Source organism: Marmota marmota, unplaced genomic scaffold (assembly GCF_001458135.2).
Source record: "Marmota marmota marmota unplaced genomic scaffold, marMar, whole genome shotgun sequence".
In the NCBI taxonomy this organism is placed as follows: domain Eukaryota; kingdom Metazoa; phylum Chordata; class Mammalia; order Rodentia; family Sciuridae; genus Marmota; species Marmota marmota.
The window spans coordinates 2,235,354-2,258,372 of record NW_025999942.1 but is presented as its reverse complement, the minus strand read 5'-3'; the positions used below and the strand labels follow the sequence as shown (position 1 = coordinate 2,258,372).

Here is a 23,019-nt window from a genome sequence, read left to right as displayed (position 1 = left end):
AAACAGGAGGAGTACAGAAGAATTTATTTCTGGTGATTCCTTTGGTTCTCATTTTCCTGGCTTCATTCTCTGTAGTTCTGTGATTCAGAAGAGGTGCCTTTCCACCCTGCATCCTCACCATCTGCTGCCATCACATCCCTTTAACCTGCATTCTCACAGTTTCTCAAGCTCATCTTGACAATTTTGCTCTTTTCTGCTTCTCTATGTTCTAAATCATTGTGCTGTGGTTTTAGTTTCTCTGAAATTTTTTTTTCTTATTTTACTTATCTCCCTCCTCAGCTTATCTTATTGTCTTTCCCCCTTTGTTTCTTCTCTATGGATTTCAGCTTCATAAATATCATGTTTTCTGTAATCTCAAGATACCAGAAAGATTTTCTACAGTGTGCTTTACCTCCTTTTAAAAATAATTTTCAAAATTACAAATTCCACACCTTCCAGGTGACCGAAGAATGTTTCCTGTAGGCTCCACATAGATTTCCTTTTCTGTTTCCACTCAACTGAAAAAAACATTTATAAAGACGCAGGGGTTTGTCACTGTCGGGACACCTGGAGTGGTGAAAGCACCTTTTCAGATTTGTCTGTAACTGACTGACAGGTGGAGTTCTCTAAGTCCATTTCCCAGAACGGAGCTGGCATCTGCTAGTGCAAGTCTGCAAGGATAAGATCTTTCCCTCCCTAGCTCAATACTGAGAATAAATAGGGTGGGACACAGGATCAGTTCTATGCTTCCTCGGGCACTGGCACTGGGGCACTTCCTATTGCCAACACCACCCCAACCCCTTTCCCGATTTTGCTTTGGGCGCTGAGCAGATGCCATGGCCAGGATTGCCTTGCTCTCTGCTTGTATGTTTCCTGTGAGCTGCAGTTTCCAAGTGTTGCTGTTTAGAGAAACTCAGAACAGGAGGAGCAGGAAGAGGGATAAACTGCAGCATTGTGGCTGCCACAGAAGCCCTGTCCTGGTGGTATGCCAGTCACTCTGCTTTTCAGTTGTTGTAAATTTGGATTTGCACATGTGGATAGGAGGTGAGAAAGGAGGAAGGGTCAGGGCCCCTGGCATCCAGGGGGACTGGGCATGAGGCTCACTGATGACATCTCTTCATCTGGTCCCATCTGTTTATGAGCTTGTAGACACTCCTTCACAGTCTGTGAATAGCTTGAATGTGTGTCCTACTTTGGGAGATTTTGACTCTTCCTGCTTCATCGTTGGTCATTTAGTGAGAAGCAGGAAGAGGCTGTTGGCAGACAGCATTTCAAACTGAAAAGCTATAATTAACTTCTTGACTTTAATGGTGGGAAAAACCCATTAAATGGTTTCTTTCCTGATATTAACAAGAATGCAATAACACAGTATGCAACAGCAGAAAGCAGCTAAATTCTGGATAAAGAAAGACACAGTTTGAATCCTGTTCCCTATGTACCTGTTGCTTGACCTTGGCAAGCCAGAAAAGTATAAGTTCAACATCTCTCACTCCTGAGTCCATCTGTGTAGTCTCTGAACAATTAGAAAGGTCAATGCAAGTAATTACAAGTAATTTGGAAACTGTACTTGTTCCTGGTTACTGTTACTCAGAGTGTGTTTCAGTCTAGTATAGTGGTCTTAAGAAACGGTAATTATTTAAAAAACTATGTGTGTGATCCATCTGAAGACTGCTTCAACCTGTGTCCAAAACCAAAATAATTTTGCTTTCAACTAAGTCTCTAAGTATTAAAGATCAAAAAGAAGGAGAAAAATTTAGGGGAAGAGTGATCATAATACAGAAATGCCCGAACTTTAACACGTAACACCTTCATATAGAGTGTAGATTTTACTAGTTTGCCTGAGTAGATTATCATATGTCCCAAATTTGCCATAACAGGTGAAAAGCAAGTATAATTCAAACAAGTTATTTATTTCAAGTTCCATCAGTTTAAGGTTTGTCAGGAGTTATTACATAAGTGAATACTGAAATCAGAAATGAGTTCTCACAGCAATAACATTTGTAAGAAATGGTTAATATCTACATGACTTTGATTTAAAAGATCCAAGGTATTTCCATTATTTAGAATCCATGAGGAAAGTTTCAAAATCCAGATCCAAGTCAGAAACAAGGGCGTTCACAAAGTCATCAATAGAAGGACACTTCTGAAGCATACCTGCAACCAGAGGAGATAAGCACCACATTATTGGGGGACACCAGGAGGGACAAGGACATGGATTCAAATCAAACGCTCTGGCTTTTCAGGAGAAGATTTGGCTCTGTAACGTGACTATGAGGCTATTTCATAAAGCCCTGGGTACTATGAGGGCCCTGAAGCTATTTTTTTTTTTTTATTTTAAAGCATTTTTATTCTTTAACCAGTACTTAGCTTACAGATTTAGGCCCAAATATATTTCCCAAGACTTTTTGTTACTGAAGCTGTCGTTAGCCAGTTGGAATGATGTTAGAAGACTGAGTTTTCTAGTTATGTTTGACTGGTATGATTCAGAATATAGTAAGTTTAATTACTTACTGAGTTTTATTACTGAGTTCTACACACTTCAAAACCAATCAAGTGTAAATCTTACATCAGAATCAAGTGACTGGCTTTCCTCCAGGTCCCTGTCTTAGAGAACTCATACCTTTGGAAATTACTAATTGTGTAATATACAAGTCACTGAAAAGCCCTGATACTCAAATTTCCTCATCTGATATACACCGTTGTTATAAACTAAGAAGGAACAAAAAGCAACAAAGCACTGTCTGGCAAATTAAATACAAACCTCAATTTATCTATGTTCTTCACTCCAAGGAAGCCAAAGGCAAAGATTCATGAAACCAATCTTGTTGCTTCAATCTATATTCTTGGTTTCTTTAAACCAAGGACTGAAGAGGCTCTGTACTGACATTTAGTTTGAGGGATCAATCCTATAAAACTATTTCCAATACCAAGACTTTAAAATATTGCCAGAATATTCTATTTTCCTATGTAATCTCTGAAGCAATTTAATAAATGGGAATTGAATATTTGCTGGGTGTAAAGGCAAACTGCGGAAGGGGGTACCCATGTGGGGAAGTTAACCTTGACCCCCTCTTATACTTCAGCTAGGAACTAAAATGTAATGCTTACAAACATCAGTGTAAAGGATAAAAGTATGAAGTGTCTAGAAGAAGTGTCATAGAATATCTTTGAGATGTAATAGTAATGTTCTATATCTGGATAGTGATTTGAATTATATAGGTATGTACATGGGTCAAAATTAATTGACTGGAATGTTTAAGATTTGCGCATCTTGTCTAAAAATTTTTACCTAAAAAAAAGTAAACAAAAATCAAGTGCTAATGAATGCATTATGTGCCAAAGTGTCTAGTGGTAAAATGTACTGACATCTGCTACTTACTCTGAAATGCATGAAAGTATATGACAGATTGATGGGCAGATAGAAGGAAGAACAGATATAAATATTTCAAAATGTTATTATATTGACTTTTTATTTTATAGAACCCAAATGGCAAGCATTTGAGTGTTAGCATATTATTCATTCAACTCTGTCAAATGTTTGAAAATTTTCAACATAAAATTTTGGTAAGAAGTGAGTTTTGGATGTTAACAACATAGTCATTGGGAGAATAGACTGTTCCAATGGGGAGATTCAGGTTTGTGAAGATGAGATCGGAGCAGAAACTTAAAAGTTGAGGAGGATTTAGATTGAAATTTGGGTCTTTTAGGGAGGGTACAATATAAAATACAAAATGTCTGTTGGACACAAAGTTACTGGCTTTGTGGTGTGGTTAGCCAAGAACAATCTGAGCTCTGAACCACTCACCAATGGGACAAGAAGGGTAAATTGAGCTGGGGCACAGGAAAAGCAGGACAACAAAGAACAACTGCTTGCCAAATTTAATAAGCAAGGGGATGCTCCATGTGGAGATGTCCAATCTGCAGATGGCAGTGAAAATGTAATGGTCTGAGGAGAGTCCGAGTCTAAGACATGGATGTGGTCATTCCCACCAGGTGGTGTGTACAAGACTGGAAACAGGCCAACCTAAAAATGGTAGCTCTAAATCCATACTCGAAAGCCACTAACTAGGCCTAGTGTAGCTGACAATAGCAAGAATATTATAATATTTTCAACTGCAGATCAAAATATTTTCATCCTCATTTAAGTTCACATTTTAATGGCTCCATCTTAGGAGTTAAGCAGAAGTTACTGGAAGAGAATATCATTGCCATGGCTTAATTTGTATTACTAATGTTCAAAATGCAATTTTCTTTTACACAGTAAAATAATTCTTATGGATGAAAGCAGGTCTCTCCTTTTATCCAGATAAGTGACTAATGAGGGGAATGCTGGTTCTCTGATGATCACTCAGGTTGCACATTTACACTGTACTTTCTAGATGAAGGTTACGTAAGTAGACTCAATCTGATTATAAATCAGTCTTTGCGCATTTCCTATGTGCCAGGTTTCTTGATGCAGAGCATATTTGTGGAGAAAATATTTAGACAGGGCTTTCAGTCAAATGTGCTAACCCATTATACCGTTTTCTTCCTTTTAATATTTGAAACATTTCTATAATTACAAGACTGGTCGTTTATAATTAAATGACTAGAACTGTCAGAAGGTAAAACCATTTATTCGGAGCCAACCTATTCAAGTAAGTATGACCCTCCTATTCCTTTGAAGTGGTTCACTTCAAATCAACCAACTGCCAACATAAATATGACCTTGCTTTCTCCTCGGCAGACAGATATAACTAGCACGCTTCCTACTCCAATTTCCCATCTGAACCATTTCTGCATTTTAGAGAAGAGAGACTATGGTAACCTGAGAAAAACACACTTGTAGTCTTTTCTCATAAAATATGGTGAGAGCTTAAATGGCTTGGTAATTTTATCAGTGTGATTGCTAACGATGAAAGTTGCAAAAAGGAGATCAGGACCTGAGGGGAACAAGAATAACAGTTAAGTACAAAAATTCTCTGGGTACATTGTTACAGTAGCCTCACTCTGATTAGATTTACATGTTTTACAAGTGTCAACATGAACAAACACCAACACAGAGATTTAAAAGAAAAATCCAATGTTTCAGGTAGTTCCACAATAAGAAAAATTGAAGTTGGCTGGTATGTGTATAGTCAAAAAAAATTCTAAGAACACTATGTTTTTTTTTTTTTTTAAAGCTGAAAACGATATCCCCTTTGTCTACAAGGTTTAGTTTTAAAATGGTGATAATTAGATTTGTACTTTCTTAGGACCTTCTTGAGAATAGATTGGAGCTATAACTCTGTAAGTGGGTGGAGGTGGCAAATGTATTTATTTCATGGAAGAAACAACCCAAATTTCAGGGGAAATGGATGTGTTTTTTTTCAAAAGGATTCACAAAAACAACTTCACAAATGGGAAGAGAAATGTGTCAACAGCAACAGAAGAAAAGCAAAACTGCAACAGGACACATGTTGCCCATATTAGTTTGTGAAAAGGAAAATAGTGAGTTAAGTTACATCTAGTCATCCTACTCACAGGGATAGATAATAAATAATTAGTAGTTAAAGAACTACATTCTTACCGCTCATAGTGGTGTGTTTCATAAGCTTCAAATACAGGGTGACTATTGTAGGCCTGACTAAAGTAAATTATGATGTCAAATGGGTTTCAAGACTAACTCTTGAAGCAGTTAAGGTTCCCAAGTTGCACTGTGTGCTACTCCCCCAAGTGGCTGTTGACAGGAGCTCAAAATAGAGTGGAGAGAGATGCCACCTGAGGGGACTAACCTAGACAGCTGGTCTAGAAAGGGTTTGTCAGAGATCACCATCTGTACCACCAACAAATGACTAGAGCTACTTACAGCGTGTTTACTGAGTGCCAGGCACTATACTAACAGTGCTAACTCACTTGCTCCTCAAAGTGCACCTGTGAGGGACCCACCTCACAAACAAGATGACAAAGCAGTCATACAACTCTTAGGTTTGTTTTTTTTGTTTTTTAACCCTATCAATTTGATCCCAGATCCCATGCTCTTTAGGAACTATGATATATTCCTCATGCATTCAAATTCTATAAGATAACATACATACATAAATATGATCCATATTTAAATATCAGCATTCTTGTGTGGAAAAATACTGAAAAAAAAATCCCCTTGTTTCTGCATGATACCCACGACCCTATGTAGCCAACTTATTCAGGGTCCCCTTAAAGACAACCAAAATGCTCATTGGTTCTTGAACAATTCTGTTTTATAGCACACATTTTGAATAGAAACAAATTGGATTCTGCTGGGAGGGCAGCAGGGGTATTGGCTTTGCTCAGCCGTGTATCACTGGGACACTCATGGACAGGCACTCACTTCATGACATATCAGAGCACAATGCTCTTAACCTTGATTGTGGCTGGAGTTCTGGTCTTGGCGTGATACTGGCAGAAGTGGTGCCTAAGAGTTTTGCACGTAAGGATGTTTTCTGGGTGGCCTCCAAGTAACTGTGGCAACTCCTTGCAACAGAAGCCCTTACATGTTTAAGGGGCTCCTATCTATGCATATTTCCATGCTTCACCTAGAAAAATTTCTGCCAGCTCCAGTATGAATTCAATACATGTACAAAGCTGCAAGTAAGTGAACGCCCTATTATTTTGTAATACACCAAATAATCTAACCAGACCTCCATTTAAAAATCAGCATGATCATGGCCTGAACTCTTTAACTCCTTAAATGGCCTTTTGGATGTATGACTAAATATTACTTCTTACAAACATGATTGAGAGCAACTGGTTGGCAGTTTGAATGTGCCTCTAAACCAACCCTGCAAAGACACAATCTTGTTCTGGCTCCCTTAACTAAGTGCCTGGGCTGAAATAGTTAGTGTATTTAGGAGATTGCTGGGATAATTAAAAAAATATATTAGAATTATTTTAAGCCTTGAAAAATAAGTAAAAGAATTGCATCTCCTCTCTGAGTCTATTTCATATATTGCTTAATACCAACTAAGGATGCCTAACAAAATAAATATGATTGAGTTTGATAAAAGTTTAGTAAAAGATGAAGAAGGATCAATTAAGTACTACAAACAGAACCTTTACTAAGGGCTCATCCATTCATTCATTTCTCTCTATCAGTACCTGAGTGCCTAATGTGATTTTTAAGCTGGCAGGAAAAAAAAAAATCACACATTATTTATGAAGAAGATGTTATTCATTTATTTATTTTTGTGGTACTCTGAATTAAACCCAGGGCCTTGCACATGCTAGGCAAATGCTCTACCATTGAGCCACATCTCCAATCTCACAAAGATGTTATAAAATATACAAGAATTACTGAGACTCTTACAGGAATTATGATCTAATGGGTCTAAAAGTAGAGACCAATCTTATTGGTGGTACCTGAGGACTCGTTAGAAATGCAAATCATTGATCCCAGCCAAGATGAACTAAATCAGAACTGGGGGTAGCCCTGCAATATGTGTTTTAACAAGCCCTCTCAGGGTTTCTAGAACATTCTAAAGTGTGAGAATTGCAGCTCAGAAGGACTGGAGGAAACCTATTAAACCTGAAAAGTAGAGGTGGATATTCTTCTGACAACTAGAACTTGAAACATACTGCACAAGAAAGATGTGATTTTCTATTTAACTAAACTTAAAAAATATTTCTCAAGTGAAATTGAGAACAATCACATCAAGCAAAATTAGAATTTATGTGGGACACTGTTCAAAGTTATGATGGCTAAGACCCAAGGGCATAGCTCAACTAGCTGGAAAAGCACCTAAGTGGTCAAGTGGATTTGCATAAAAATAACCTGAAAATCTGTGGAGGATTGGAGGCGGCCCAGGAAGCCCTGGCAGAACTGTGGAGTTGTGTGGGAGCTGTGGCTCTGGACTTGCTAATTTGCTTAAGAAGTCTCCCAGATGGAGCACTCTTGGGAGGCCAGAGCAATATTTTTATTAAAAAGATTTAAAAACAAGATATATTTTGGTTACCAGCAACAGGGCTTTGTATTTATCAGTTATTGGCTCTTCTATGAGGAAAACACTTCTCAGAAACTTCTTTCATATATCAGTTCAGCCTGTTCTGAGCTTGAAAATCAGGTGTCAGAAGGCGCCCTGGTGGAGTTCCCTCTCCAAGGAAAAGACTGATGGTTAGGTCAGGCACTGGAGTCTGTGGGGTTCTGCTAAAATGGGGTTTTCATGGTGTGCCCCTTAGTAGAAAGGTAGATAGGAATTGCCTAGGTGTGGACCCCCTGTTGGAGTTCTGAAATGACAGCCTCTGCCTGAATGCCAGGCTCTAGCAACCCTGCAGCTGGCAGAAGTGTAACCATTCTTTATTCCATTTGGACTGAAAATCTGTTCATGGAGTTATTAAAAATAAAATTTACCCAGTATCTATGTGCCAAATACTATGTAAAACAGCAGATATAAGTAAGGCCCAATTTCTGTTCTTAGAAAGTTCATTAGCTGGGGAGAAAATTGCCAAAATACAAATGTTCATGGAAAACAGAGGTATGTACCAGGTACAGAGATGGTACAGGAGTGGGAGTGATGAATAACTGGGCATGGACAGTCAGGAGATGTCACAGTTCTATGAGGAGGCAGAGAGTCTGTGAGGAATCATGTAGAACCAGTCACCCCAGACTGGAGGCTGGGTTACAACCCGGAATAGGGCCCAGGTTGGATGGAGTAAAGAGGAAAGCCTTACTGGATGCTGCTCATTTTTCTATTTTGACACCCATTTGCTGTCTTGTTAGAGGAACAATTTTACTATATGCTCAGGTGAGGGTGATTTTGTTCCCCAGACGGCATTTGGCAACACCAGAAGACATTTTTGTTTAACACCGTGGAGTGCTACAACTGGTGGCACCATCCTACCATGCAAAGGTCAGGCCCCCAACAAAGGCATATCAGATGGCAAACATCAACACTTTGCTGTGGGCTGATGAATACAGCCTGATGGGAGTCTTCATCAAAGTACCCCTCTGCCTTCAGATTGCTGACCAGGACAGTCAGATGTATTCTTCCTGGAACTGGAGCCCGAGCAGATTACTGGTGCCAGACCCATTCTGGCACCAGGACTTTAAAGAAAACACCGGTTCCTTTCTGATCCCTGTTCTGATTTCTCCCTTTGATTCTGTGGCCTCCTCCATATTGTTCCAAAAAAATGCGTCTTCTGTTTTAGTAAGCCAGAGTTGGTTCTTTACTTCTTTCAAGAAGAGTCCCAATTGAGATTTAATGATGTCTGGCAGACATGAACATTTTTGATTAAGGACCAACTTTGCCAAGTTTGTTCTAGGAGAGGATATTTTTCATTTAAATGATGCTGTCTCTTCTTTGATAACTAAAGTCCAGGTGAGAGAAAAGACAAATTTAATGCCCAATCTCTTCTCTCCCAAACAGGAGGTGTTCCTGGCTAAGGCGAGAAGAGAGAGTCTCAGTGCCACACAGCCTGGACAGGGATGTGGAGTTTGGTTAGGAAAATGTAGGGTGGGATATCTTGATCCATCCTTGGTGGGTCCTCCTGAAACTGCTTCTGTCCTTGTGGAATCAGGGAAGAAAATTTCCATTCAATCCTGGGTTTCACAGATCCAAGTTCCCAAGAGGTGAGGTTTGGGTGCTCTATATTGTAGGTCAGGTGAATAAAGTTCCAACACAGATCAGAAGTGGCCAGCATTTACAGGCCAAGGTGGCCAGGAAAACTGGCTCACTGGTTCTTTAAAAACAAAGCTAATAGCTAATCACTGTACTTGGTTTAGATTAATTAATTGTATGCTGCTCAGACAGGTTTAATATATTTGAGGCCTGTAGGTATTTTAGAGACAGTTCAGTGAATCAAAAAGAGCCTCAGGCTACATGAAGAAAATGTCCTGGGGGACTCCTAGTCCTAGGAGACTCACCAGCCCAGCTATGAAAATAAACAGAGGAACTACCCTACGATTCTAAAACAGCCAGAGGGGCACTATGCTGTCTTGAATTTAGAACTGAATGGAACATTATCTGGTATACTGTGGCCTTTTATAATTTAAAATGACAGTTTAATTCTCTTTTGACCAAACAAAAGTTTTCCTTTGAAAGAATCCAAAGGAGGAAAACAATCCTTTTTTAAACACAATTTTAGATATCTCTAAAGGCAATATATCCTGATGGTTGAAGCAAGTGTTTGGTAAGTTATCACCCTGGGTAAACCAACTGGGGTGAAGGGACCTCAGTCTAGTCACTTAACTTCCCTAAGCCTCATTTCTCCTGTAAGTGATGAAAAGTAAAATACCAGAGTCTAATATAATGTTTGAAGTTCATGAAATTGGCATCAAGTTATCTACATAGCTAAATTACTATGAGGATTAATTAAGAGTGTATTTAATGCAAAAAAACTGCTTAGTAACTGGCAATAATAACAATCAGACCTGAAAGTCTATGAAAATCTACTTCCTAGTTCAAGAGTTGAAGGATGAGGTTACTCATCATTTTTGTACAAGTTGATTGTCCTATGATTATCTGTTACTATCACAAATCTTAAAACTATAAGCTCATGGGCTGGGGTTGTAGCTTAGTGGCAGAGTGTTTTCCTAGCATATGTGAGGCACTGGGTTCGATTCTCAGCACCACATATGACAAAGTAAAACAAAAGTCCATTGACAACTAAAAAAAAAATTAAAACTATAAGCTCATGAATCATTACTTATTTATTTTTTGAGCTTTTTTCATAAGATAACTGTCTATCCAATAAAGTAAACAAATTAAAGATGTAACTAAAACCAATCAATTTTTCTGTTAGAAAATTTATCAAGCAGAGATCACTAGGGTAATGAGAAAGTTCTAGAGATGGTTAATGGTAATGGTTGCACAACACTGTGGATGCTTCTGAATTGTATACTGGAAGATGGTAAATGATAAATTTTATGTTCTGTCTACCTCAATCAAAATGAATAAATAAATAAGTAAATAAGCAAGTAAATTAATTAATTAATAAAAGAAGACATTTAGAAGTACCATAACTTTGGATTCACCAGGGCTCTACTCTCCCACTCCACCAAACATGACAATACTGTGGATATACAGAAAAGTAGATTATTTATACAGACATGGGAATTTGTGAAAAGGAGATCTGAGCATTCCCACAACCACGACCAATTCTAAAAATATACTGTAATAGTTAATAGCTATTTTTTTAATGGAAAATATTATATGTGCCAAACTCAGCTCAGACTGATTGAGAATTATAGCTACAAAGGCTGGCTTGGCTGTTTGAAAAATCTTAAGTGAATTTTATGAGATCAGAATTCTCATTCCAGATCTTTCTCCCAAGCCTGGGGCAACTGTGTGACTCGCCTTCTCAACTTTGAAGTATTCCTCTTCTACAAGGCTGTGGTTGCCCACATCTTTTGCTAAAGGTTAATTCCCACTATCTACAATCAGTTTCTGGGGAAATTAGACCATCAGCCAAAAAGTGAAATTCCTCTCTTCCTTTGAACTGAAGAACTCCACTTCTCTCTAGGCTGGAATAGTAGCTGCTGCTGTTCAAATAAGAGAGAGGCTGGAGTTATTGGTTAGATTGAAGTGGAGCCCTGCTAGAGAGAAGTTGGGCTCACATAAGTGCTTGGTTCACATGTGAGCTTATTTTAATTTAATCATTAGGTTTAATAATTCCATTCACAATTACATTTTTGGATTATGAAACATTTTGCCTTTTGGAGCTCAATGTCTTCCTTAGACAAACACACCCACACATTAAACATGCACACACCCTCTTGAAGAATCAGTGCATTTATGAAAAGGAAGCCTTTACCCGAGAATGCAGGTGCTCACTTCCATTTCTTTCCTCCAAAAAGTTCTCAGCTATTTTAGAAGCTATGTTGAGTAAATATCTAAATAAGCCAAAGATTAGGGATTCTGTTTACTTGGCTATTATTCTGGGTTGCCATTTACCTTCATTATTGAACTTATGTTGAAATCCTAAAGCTATCAGATTCTACCTCTCATTCCATATTATGCTTTTGTCATTTATCCCTTTTCTGCTGTGCAAGAAAAGAAGGCTCCTGCCAAATGAGTGTTGTAAAGTACAAATCTTATTCTGCATGCATACATTCACATGTATATAAATTCACATGCTATAAAATCTGTACTGTATGTAAGGCAGTGAGTACCTTATCAATTCTAGTTGGCATATGCCATCTTGCAGCTTTGTCCCCCTAATATCTTACTGAGAACTCACCAAGATCTTCTTGGAGCATCAGTGCATTTCTGATAAGTTAACTCAGTTGAAAAAATTATAAAAGAGCAAGGGGAAAAAATACAGTGGAATATGCATATGCCTATTTCCAAAGCAAAAGCTTCATTGCAAAACCTGAAAAAGAAGTTTAAGGAATTACTCGCCCACAGAAGACTGAGTCACTGTGCCTGAATCTGGATCCTGATTCTAGGCCCTCGCTACTGGGTGACCTTAGGTATATAAGTTAGCAAATACCCCTTAGACAGTTTAGATAATAACACTCTACACATCAGGAATACCCCCCAAAATGCTTTCAGGTGTAGTTATTGTTATTGCCCTCATTATTATAGTTACTGTGACTACTATAACTCTCCCCTGTTCATTCAAGTCTAAAATATAAAAGTAGTAGAAATGAGATTTACTGGTTAATATCCAACATAAAGTATCACTTATTTTTGGGAAACTGGTGTGTAAGACTGCTGTGACATTTTAATAAATCCGTATCCTATTGTGAAATGCATGTACACGTAAAGAAGACAAAAATAAATCTAGTGTTGAGATTTCTATTATTTTGAGTGTGTGACTTAAGGTTTTAAGAATTTGGAAAGCTTGATTTTGTTTAAACTGTTTGAAGAGGAAATATAAGCTGAGGTAGGCCTTCTTTAACCCTACAACTTAAGCAAACGAAATGTACATTTGGTACTAGGGAAACAGTAAGGAACTAAACATGTTACCTGACATGCTCCAACTTAGGTGATGGGTCAGAAAAATAACTTGATAATGCTACTCAAATATTTGAGATGTGCAAACTGTGAGATTAAGGAGGGATTATTCTATAAGAAAAACTTTAATGTAAAGATGAACTACTAAATAAAAAAGATAATTGGGCTTAGGTATGCTAATTGTATAATCAAATTTCATTATTAATAATGTTATATAACAGTCAAAAGGAAATCGTTTCTTTTAGAGCTAGTTGAAAGACTCGAATAAACAGCAGAGGACAGCTTATAAATGATCTTTTAGGAAATGATCCAGTTAAACCAAAAGACTTTGCCAGTCCCTATGATCTATGAGAAAATTTCCAAGTCAGTTAGCAAATGTAAGTTTTACTTCTTCAACTAAAAGGTGCTCTAAATCTCTGTGATTATGATTTTTAAACCTTTTATTGTTAAACTTTCCAAATGTGAATTCATCAGTATATCCCCAACATCAGTCCTGCCCAAGATATTCATGGCTCCTCACTGCCTTGGCCCTTGAATCTAGATCAAGAGCTTTAGGGAAATGATATCTGCTTTTCTAAACTGTTTTTAGTCCACTGCCCACAGCACACATTTCTAAGGTTAGAAAACCAATTAAGAACACCATCTGTAATCAACACCTTTACAGAACATTTTAGGAATTTCCCTTAAGTAATCAAAGCACTGAAAGAATATTATTTACATATTTTAGAAGGTAGTATACGTTCATTCAACAAAAATGGATTGGTGGTATATTTTTCACCATGAGTCTACTACAAGATATTTTCTCAGTCCTGAAATAAAGTCAAACTCCAGACACGTTATCTCAAATCGTTAAACAAATGCAAAAAAGACCCAACAAATGTACACAGTAAAGTAAAAAACAGCTTGCTACCATTCAAAGACAACACTCAAAACAAGCATTACACACCAAACAGTAATAAAAAGAAGTTGAAGACAAAGACAGTGTCCAAGAACTGAGCTTCAAGAGGGATCCCAATAGGTACACAGTGAGTTAGTCAGACACCTCAAGGGCCCCAAAAGCAAAATAGCAAGGTGACTCCTGACCATGGTATTTAATAGCCCTGCAGCACTCAGGGGCCAGTCAGCTTCCCAGACCTCCATCTCCTTATATGTGACATATAAGAACAAGTGGCAGCTACATCAGAGATGCTCCTGTATCACATTCAACCCACTTTCATTATTTCATTATGTCACTGCCTTTCCAGCAGAGTGGATTTCCTTCCTGCATGCTATTGAAAACAGAGTACTGATGATCTGAAATGATTTAGGCAGGAACTTCTGATTCAAGGTTTCATGAGAAGTGCTGAACTCTGACCAACAAGAACATAAAGGGGAAATGCAGAGACCTTCCTCTTGTCTAACAGGGTTCCCACCAGTCCCTTCTCTCTGGTTGTATTACCATCAATACTCACTCACCCCTGGACAGAATCAAGACATTATACTGAAATGAAAAGTGATTAAGACAAATGTAATGCCATACAGAACTGACAGAGGATTTTCAGGTGAGAAGTCAAAATTCTAGTCAGGTACCTAGGTGCATACCTATAGTCGCTGCCACCTATAACAGGATAGCTTGAGCCCAGGAGTTTGAGACCAGCCTGGGCAACACAGTGAGACCCCATCTCAATTAAAAAGAAAAAACTCTGTCTGTTAAAACTGGGGTAGGGGGATCAAGGGATAGTAGAGGCTTCTGGGTTAAGTTTAGTATAAGAGAGCAGAAGAAAGACTATAGTTTCCTTACAAACGCTGACTTTCTTGTTTGATGTGAAGAGATTAATATGTCACATAGCTTTTCTTGCCCTATATTGTAAAACTTACAGAGTGCTGAACAGTATCTAGAGTGATAGTTAACCTGATGTGTTATAACACCAATTTCCCACAGCAATTGCTTATTCATGGTGTTTCAGAGTTAATTTTTTTTAGAAAATTGAAAATTGCCACTCTTTCATCAAGGGCTTCACTTACAGCCACCACACACTGTCCCTTTTGCATACCTGTATCTTAAAAAACTTTAGCTTTAGTTCTTTGCATCTCATATTCTAGGAATCTCTTTAGTTCAAAGTTTGGCTTTTTCCTTTCTATTGTACATACACTTGAGTAGCTACTGGAAGGGTGGGTGCATCTGATCTTTACAGAATACAACCTAACTCTACAATACCAGGTTGACTTGGTGGTCTTCCATTATAACAATTATACAATGAAAGAATGATCTATTTTACTCTCTCTTATAGAACACTGGTCATGTATAGTATGATAAATGTACATGGTATTTAGGAGGAAAGCTAATAAAAAGAATAGAACATGTGCCATCTTGGGAAACCAAATGATGGCATTCACTTAGGCATCTTCTGTCCTGCTAACAAAGTCTAACCTAAAAGGACAGATGCCAGTGAAGGGGAAGGCCCGCCGGGTTCTGATCAAGGTTCAGTGGGGGAAAGGAGCTATGCAGGTGGTGGTAGGAGGCAGAGGCCAAACTCCTACCCAGATATCTGAGAGATGACACAGTGACAGGAAGAGAACAAGAGGGAGTGAACACCGATGTATACAACACCTTTGCTATCTATAGTTTTTCTTTTACGTTATTATAGAGATTCACAAAAATATTTAGGCCTATAAAATACTTGGAAGTATATTTGTGATATAAAGATTTCAGAACCAGGCAAATAAAAACCAGTTCTTACTCTAACATTTTTTTATAGTACAAGAAACATCTGACTCTTGAAGTCGATTTTGATATTGATACATATGCTCAGTTACCAATCTTTATTAAAGACCTACGCATTGAGCCTTAAAACCAAGCTGCAGGTGCAGCCATAAACGTGACCAGTTTAACTCCCTCATAGAATTAGGACTTTACTGGAGGCAGAGACCATAATAAGCTAATAAATGAAATAATATATGATAAAATTATGGCAGGAAAGTAGGTAGAGTAAAGGAGGCAGTCAAGAAGGACAGGTAAGGGCTGGGGATGTGGCTCAAGCGGTAGCGCGCTCGCCTGGCATGCGTGTGGCCCGGGTTCCATCCTCAGCACCACATACAAACAAAGATGTTGTGTCCGCCGAAAACTAAAAAATAAATAAATAGATATTAAAATTCAAAAAAAAAAAAAAAAGGACAGGTAAGCCTTTCTTGTTATAACAGGGAATGGAAAGAGTCTATGTAAGTCTGTGAACAACCCATTGAGATTCATTAGAAAGATTTACTTCGAAGAGCATAGATTTGTTTGGTATGTTAGTATCTTCAAATCATTTTTTCATACTTAATAAAGCTGTGTTGCTGCAGTCCGGCTGCAGCAAAATAACCGGGGGGTGACGAACAACTTGTGTACATTGATACAGCAGGAGTGGGAGCCGTTTATTGTAGGACAACAGAGGTATTTATACATTCCACACAGTTTATCTTAATTAACATAGACTAGATACAGCAGTCAACCAATAAGAAATCTCCTCACTTACTGGCTCGCTGGTGCCACCTCACAAACCACTCCCTCTGGCAAAATGCCAGGCGCCATCCAGACTTGTTTACAGACTCTAACACTGTGTGAGGGTTTTTTTCCTCCAAGTCATTTACAAATGTGCAGTACATTCTGGGGAGGGCACTCATTAGCCAAGGCACATGGTCCTTGGGCATGCTCTGGCACTCACTAATTCTGGGCCTCCACACAGGGAGCATAGATGTCAGGCAGAACCTGTCAGGTGTTAGTACTTATCTCTCTCTTAAAAATTCCACTTGATTAAAATATTAAGAAGCAAAGAGACATTTAAAACAATAAACTCAGGAATAATCATCCAAAGGCAGCATGCATCTAACTGAGCATGCCAGTTTTTTGCCACATAATGCCAATATTTAGGGATTAATCCAATTGGATAGTTAAAAGTTAACTGCATATTTTAAAACTAGAATAACTATTAATTTTCAGTGCTATAAAACAATAAAAAATGCCTTTTCTGTTTAAGTAACTATGCCTACACTTTGACAACAGGACAAATTAATCAAGCTGATGTAGAACAATGACAGTTTATTTAGCTTTCTTACTTTAAATGTCAGCTGTACTTTTGCTGACAGACAGGACTTGCTGCTCCCTGACTGCCGTCATATTTGTCTTGTACAAATAACACCAACATTACAGCCACGCGATAAGCATATTTGGCCTATTGCCTATTAGGTTGGTAATTGGGTTACTAAAAAAAAAAAGAGGACTAATGTTCATTACCTAAGATGATGTATCAACTGGATATTTTGGGTCGATTTGAAAAAATGTGTCATCTCATCAATTAAAGCTATCTAAAGGCAAAACAAATTTGCCTTGTAAAAAACCAGGTTTCTCATCACTAGAACTGTTGGGGCAGAAGGGCTATTTGATAGGCAATTCCACTCGGGGTCTCTTGGGTGATTTAGGAATTGGATCCCCTTGGCTCAGGTGCTTTTGCACTGAATTCCACACAGTGGCTGACCTGTTTAGACCAGCAGGCCTCGCTTTTGCCTTTGCATTTCTACTTAACTCGTTCTCACATATTACACTCCAGGTAGCTGTTGCCTCCCCTGCTGACAGTGGTGTCTCCCATGGTTCTCAGTGGCCATGATGTGGCAAATAAAGTGTCATGAGGATGGATCCATGGGGGGCATAAAAATCTTACCAAGCCAGCGTTCCCTATTACTAATACCTTATAATGGTGTGGCACATTTGTCAGAACTAATGAGCCAATACTGACAGAGCATTATTAACTAAACACATACTGTATTCAAAGCTCCTTAGTTTTTATTTAATGTCCTTTTTCTGTTCCAGCATCCCATCTAGGAGGCCATACTACATGTAGTTATGTCCTTTGGCTCCTCTGGGCTGTGACAGTTTCTTAGACCTCCCTGGTTTTGATGACCTTGACAGTTCTGAGGAGTGTTGTTTAGGTGTGTAGTAGAATGTCCTCAATTTGTTTCATCTGATGTTTTTCTCATGATTAGACTGGGGCTGTGGGTTTTGTGTAAGAAGACCATAGAGGCAAAGTACTCTTCTCATCACAGCACAAGAGTAGGTACTATACATACGACTGATTATTGTTGATATTGACCATGACCACATGACAGAGGCAGCCTGTATCAGATTTCTCCACTGTAAGGTGCCTCCTTTTCTCCCCATTGCACACTTGTTCTTTGAAGGAAGTCACTCTGCACAGCCCATACTTCATGGGAAATTTGCGTATTGAAACTGAACTCTGCATCATTATTCATTCATATAATTGACATTAGTATGGGTTTATATTTTATACTCAGTGTTATACTGCATTAATTGATTGCTCAAATTGTCCCAGCTTTTGCCATTGAGAGTTCTGTCAGTGGGCTCCTGACTGCCTGTGACATATGCAGCATGTGTTTCTGAGCAATCCTCATTTTCTGGCATTACAACATGCTACAGGTTAATTTTGTATCTTCCCTGCTCCAGGCCTAGAATCAGCCATTTCTCCAAAGATCCCTGGTTCTTTACTGGAGCATGGCATGATCTCAGCTGGAAATACTCAACGGTACTGGAACCAAGGTTTTTAAAGAAGAGAGCAAATGTCTTTATAAACTGCTTATATTAATCTCCTTGGGGTATTGGGGGGGGGGTGACATTTTGGAGTATAAGCCATGATCCTCTAGTTTGTGCTGTGAACAAAAATAATATTTAATGAGCTACAGAGATGATGTAGGATAATTATGGCAAAAGTGAATGCGTTTTGGCAAGTATAAAGCTCTGAAGAAATGTAAAGTATTAAATAATTTTAATCAGCTTAAGGTAAAAGCCCTGAGGGCTTCTAGACCTTCATTCTGAGTCAGTTTGGAAGGGAGTTTCAATTTTCTGGTAACTGACTCATTTATCTACTATTTCTTCTCAACTTATCTGATCTTTGGTTTTTTAAAACTCTGTCTAGTTATTACTTTGTATCTCTTCTTACAAACTAGAGACATAAAAATAAAGCTAAAAGATTCTTTCTAGAAAGGAGCACAAAAATAAAAGTGTTTAATATTTACCAACAGACTCCTGGAATATTAAAATCTTTCCATCCCCTCTAAAACATCTTTATGTAGGGCTAGGGCAAGAGCACCAGGACCGATGAAGCCAGAGGCAGAATCCTGAACCTGGAGAGAATTTTTCCCCAGGACCACAGAGTTAGAAACCCATTGGCTAGCTTTGCCACCAAAGTCTAAAGGAGCATATAGGAAACAAAGATTTACTCCTGATCCGCAGCAGTTCATCAGGCAGGTCTTTCCCCGGGCAGTGAGAATAGTTAGGTTGCAACATTAAAACAATAACACAAAAGACTTGAGGATCATTAGGGAGTAGTTCATTAGGGTACTACGAGGCCTCAAGGATGAAGTCACTTGGTTCTCCCATTTGGTACACATCAGGTCAATTTCAAATCAAAATTCCCATGGGCAAGACAGCAGTGGAGAGAGTATAAACCCTGACCAAGTTTCTTTATTCATAAAAATGAGGACTGACATGACAGGGAATTAAATTAGGTAACTGCAGACAGAACCTACTTCATGACAAGTTTTTAATAGTTTCTTTTTTTCTTTTTCTGGCTATCTAAACCTAAAAATTCAGGAAGGGCCATATGCAAGAACTTTCAATAATGTAATTTTCAATAATATAAAACAAAAAAGATAAAATACTTTACAGAGGAAGGCATGTATAGTTTCTAGCCTGAAGAGCCATATAATTCCACTCTTCTATTTGTAATAAGAAAACAAGTCTGCTTCCTAGTAAGGCCAAAATATGATTTCCTTGCTACTCAACAAATCTTAGGGCATGTTTATCTTTCTAAAAAACTATACATTTTCTAAAATGATTGTAATGGAAACTGTAAATGGATATTGTTCTATTGGTGTTAACTGGAATCTGAATGGAAACTGAACCCCGCATCAAGCTAATCACAGTACAACTTAAAAAACATTTCAGTATATATTTTACAAAATGGCAAAATGAATGGAAATGTCATACCATCATGGTTTTAAGCAAAAAAAAAAAAAAATCAGTTCTCTTATTGCTCAGAAATATGATCCTTAACATAAGCTGAAAAACACTGTGGGGTATATGAAGGAACAGCAGAAAACCTTCACATTGACAACTGAACAGAGGACTAAACCTCACCCAGAATGCTCAGCAACAAGAAAGTTGGTTTCAGTTGGGCATTGCCACATTGGTTCAGTGGGGGAATAACCAAATATCATACTTATCATGTACATCTTTATATAAGCTATGAATGTGTTTAAAAATTGATAAGGTCATACTATCTATAATGTTTTTCATTGCTATGTGTGCACACATGTATACACATACACATTACTTCAGAGATGGACTGATAACAGGAGAAGAGGATCAGAAAGTGTTTTGGAGTCAAATCACATTATACCTCCTATAGCTCCTACAATAGCATAACTATTAACTGCAAATCCAGTTCTATTCCACGATGGTTTTCTTCTCTAAAGAAGGAAATAGTGTTTTAAACACTATGGTGTTCTCTTCAAGTGGTATTTAGGGAGTTGAAAAGAAAAAAATGCACTCTTTAAGAAAGGCCCCTGCTGAGCTTCCTGTGCAGATCTCTCTGTACAGAGTTAGGCAAAGGGAACTGCTAAATAAATGCCTTGTAGCCTGGAGTTAGAGAGTAGAGACTCTTGGTTGCCTAGCAGTGGCCTTTAACTGATGAATGTGGAGCAAACAAGGGAAAAAAGAAAAAAAGGAATCCTGTGTTCTCTGGGACTTGCTTTAGATGGGGTTCTGACCACTGAGGCTCTTCTGTAAGCGGGGACTAAAACTGCAGAGGAATTCAGTGAATGAGCACAGCCAAGTTCCTAAAGGATGATTCATTCTGGAAAAGATAAGTAATCTAAAAGTGTACCCATGCAGTATTTATTATTCAAAGATCAAAAGCTGTCTCTATTTGATTGCTCTGATATATATCATTCAAAGACTGCAAGCACAATACATAGACACTGGGGCACTAAGGAATGGCTTGGAGTTCATCTGAAACAAAAGTCTTGATGGGGAAGGTAAACAGAGTTGTGATTTAGTCAGGAAGGTACATAATTTGAAGGTAAGTATTCTATTTACTTCTTGCTACATAATAGATTTTTTTTAATACTTACGTAGTAAGTAGTTAAAATATATAAAACACTTATAAAAGAGTTATATTTTCATAAGAGTGATCCCAACTAGATTGAATATGCTTTTATATCACAAATCTCAGTAACTTTACCAATCACTCCTAGGCATACCCCAAAATTAAGGTTATGAGCCATCATCTAAGTTATTCTGTTTTGGGGTATAGGCTGGTGGCATGAAAGAAAATGAGAAGCTACTACAGGTCTTGTCTTATAAATCCAACCCTATCGAGTGACAATAAGCATACCCTCTTTACAGGTCCCCCATTCATTTTTGGCAAGCAACAAGTCATGCGAATTAATGAGATCTGACAGAACAACATGAAGAAAAATATTAAAGTGTAAAAGCAGAATTGTTCTATTGGTGTTAACTGGAATCTGAATACTTTAGCACCTCTGGTTTCAACCACTGACATTTTTCTCTCAAAAGTTATGTGGATTTTAGTGCAAAAAATATTAAATTTCTTAGTACAAAATGTTTTGGGTAAAGAACAGAATTTTTAGCAAGACAGTTGCACTATTGTCAGGAACAGAATAGAAAAATACTCTAGCCAAATTATTAATTATAAAATACACTAGCCAAAATATTAAATTTTCTTTTGATAGAACTATATGAAAATTAATATTTATTTGTGGACAGCATTTAGAGTTTGGCCTCAAAAAGAACAGGTAAGCAGAGCTTCCAGAGGCCACACCTAACAGGAACTATCTCCAAGAGGAAGGAATTCAGGTGCATCTCTCCCATTCTCAATTCATGGAGGATTGTCTACACAGCACTGCAAACCACCAGTTACACAATTTTAAATGGAGAAAGAATAGCATCTTCAACAAATGGTGCTGGGAGAACTGGAAATCCATATGCAACAAAATGAAATTGAATCCCTTTCTCTCACCATGCACAAAAGTTAACTCAAAATGGATCAAGGAGCTAGGAATCAAACCAGAGACTCTGCGTCTAATAGAAGAAAAAGTTGGCCCTAATCTCCATCTCGTCAGGCTCCAAATTCCTTAATAGGACACCTATATCACAAAAGTTAAAATCAAGAATCAACAAATGGGACATGTTCAAACTAAAAAGTTTTTTCTCAGCAAGAGAAATAATAAGTGAGGTAAATAGGGAGTCTACCATCCTGGGAACAAATTTTTACCCCTCACACTTCAGATAGAGCTCTAATCTCCAGAGTATACAAAGAACTCAAAAAGTTAAACAACAACAACAAAAAAAAAAACAATAACCTAATCAACAAATGGGCCAAGGATCTGAACAGACACTTCTCAGAGGAGGATATACAATCAATCAACAAATAAACGAAAAAATGCTCACCATCTAGCAATCAGAGAAATGCAAATTAAACCACTCTAAGATACCATCTCACTCCAGTAAGAATGGCAGCCATTATGAAGTCAAACAATAACAAGTGCTGGCAAGGATGCAGAGAGGCGGGTGGGCGGGGTGTGTGTGTGTGGGGGGGGAGGTACACTTGTACATTGTTGGTGGGACTGCAAATTGGTGCAGCCAATTTGGAAAGCAGTATGGAGATTCCTTGGAAAGCTGGGAATGGAACCATCATTTGACCCAGCTATCCCAGTTCTGGGTCTATACCCAAAGGACTTAAAAACAGCATACTAATACAAGGGGGAGAAATAAGGTCAGTAGAGGGGGTAGAGAGAGAAGAGGGGAGGGGAGGGGTGGGGAGGGGGGATAGTAGAGGATAGGAAAGGTAGCAGAACACGACAGTCACTAGGTATGGGCAATATGTAAATCAATGGATGTGTAATTGATGTGATTCTGCAATCTGTATATGGGCTAAAAATGGGAGTTCATACCCACTTGAAGCAAAGTGTGAAAGACGATATATCAAGAACTATGTAATGTTTGAACAACAACAATAAAAAAAAATAAAATAAAAAAAAGCAGCATACTATAGGGACACAGCCAAATTAATGATTTATAGCAGCAAACAATTCACAA

The 23,019-nt window shown here is 38.0% G+C and overlaps 1 protein-coding gene across 1 annotated transcript in view; it reads right to left on the bottom strand.

The window, feature by feature from the left end:
* Positions 1–1,868: 1,868 nt before the first annotated feature.
* LOC107153258 (mitochondrial intermediate peptidase) overlaps positions 1,869–23,019 on the bottom strand; it is a 138,650-nt gene continuing 117,499 nt past the window's right edge. The window contains exon 19 of the mRNA XM_048801243.1: positions 1,869–2,133. Coding sequence (XP_048657200.1) covers positions 2,036–2,133 — 98 coding nt within the window. The 3' untranslated portion in view covers positions 1,869–2,035. The remainder of the gene's footprint in view (positions 2,134–23,019) is intronic.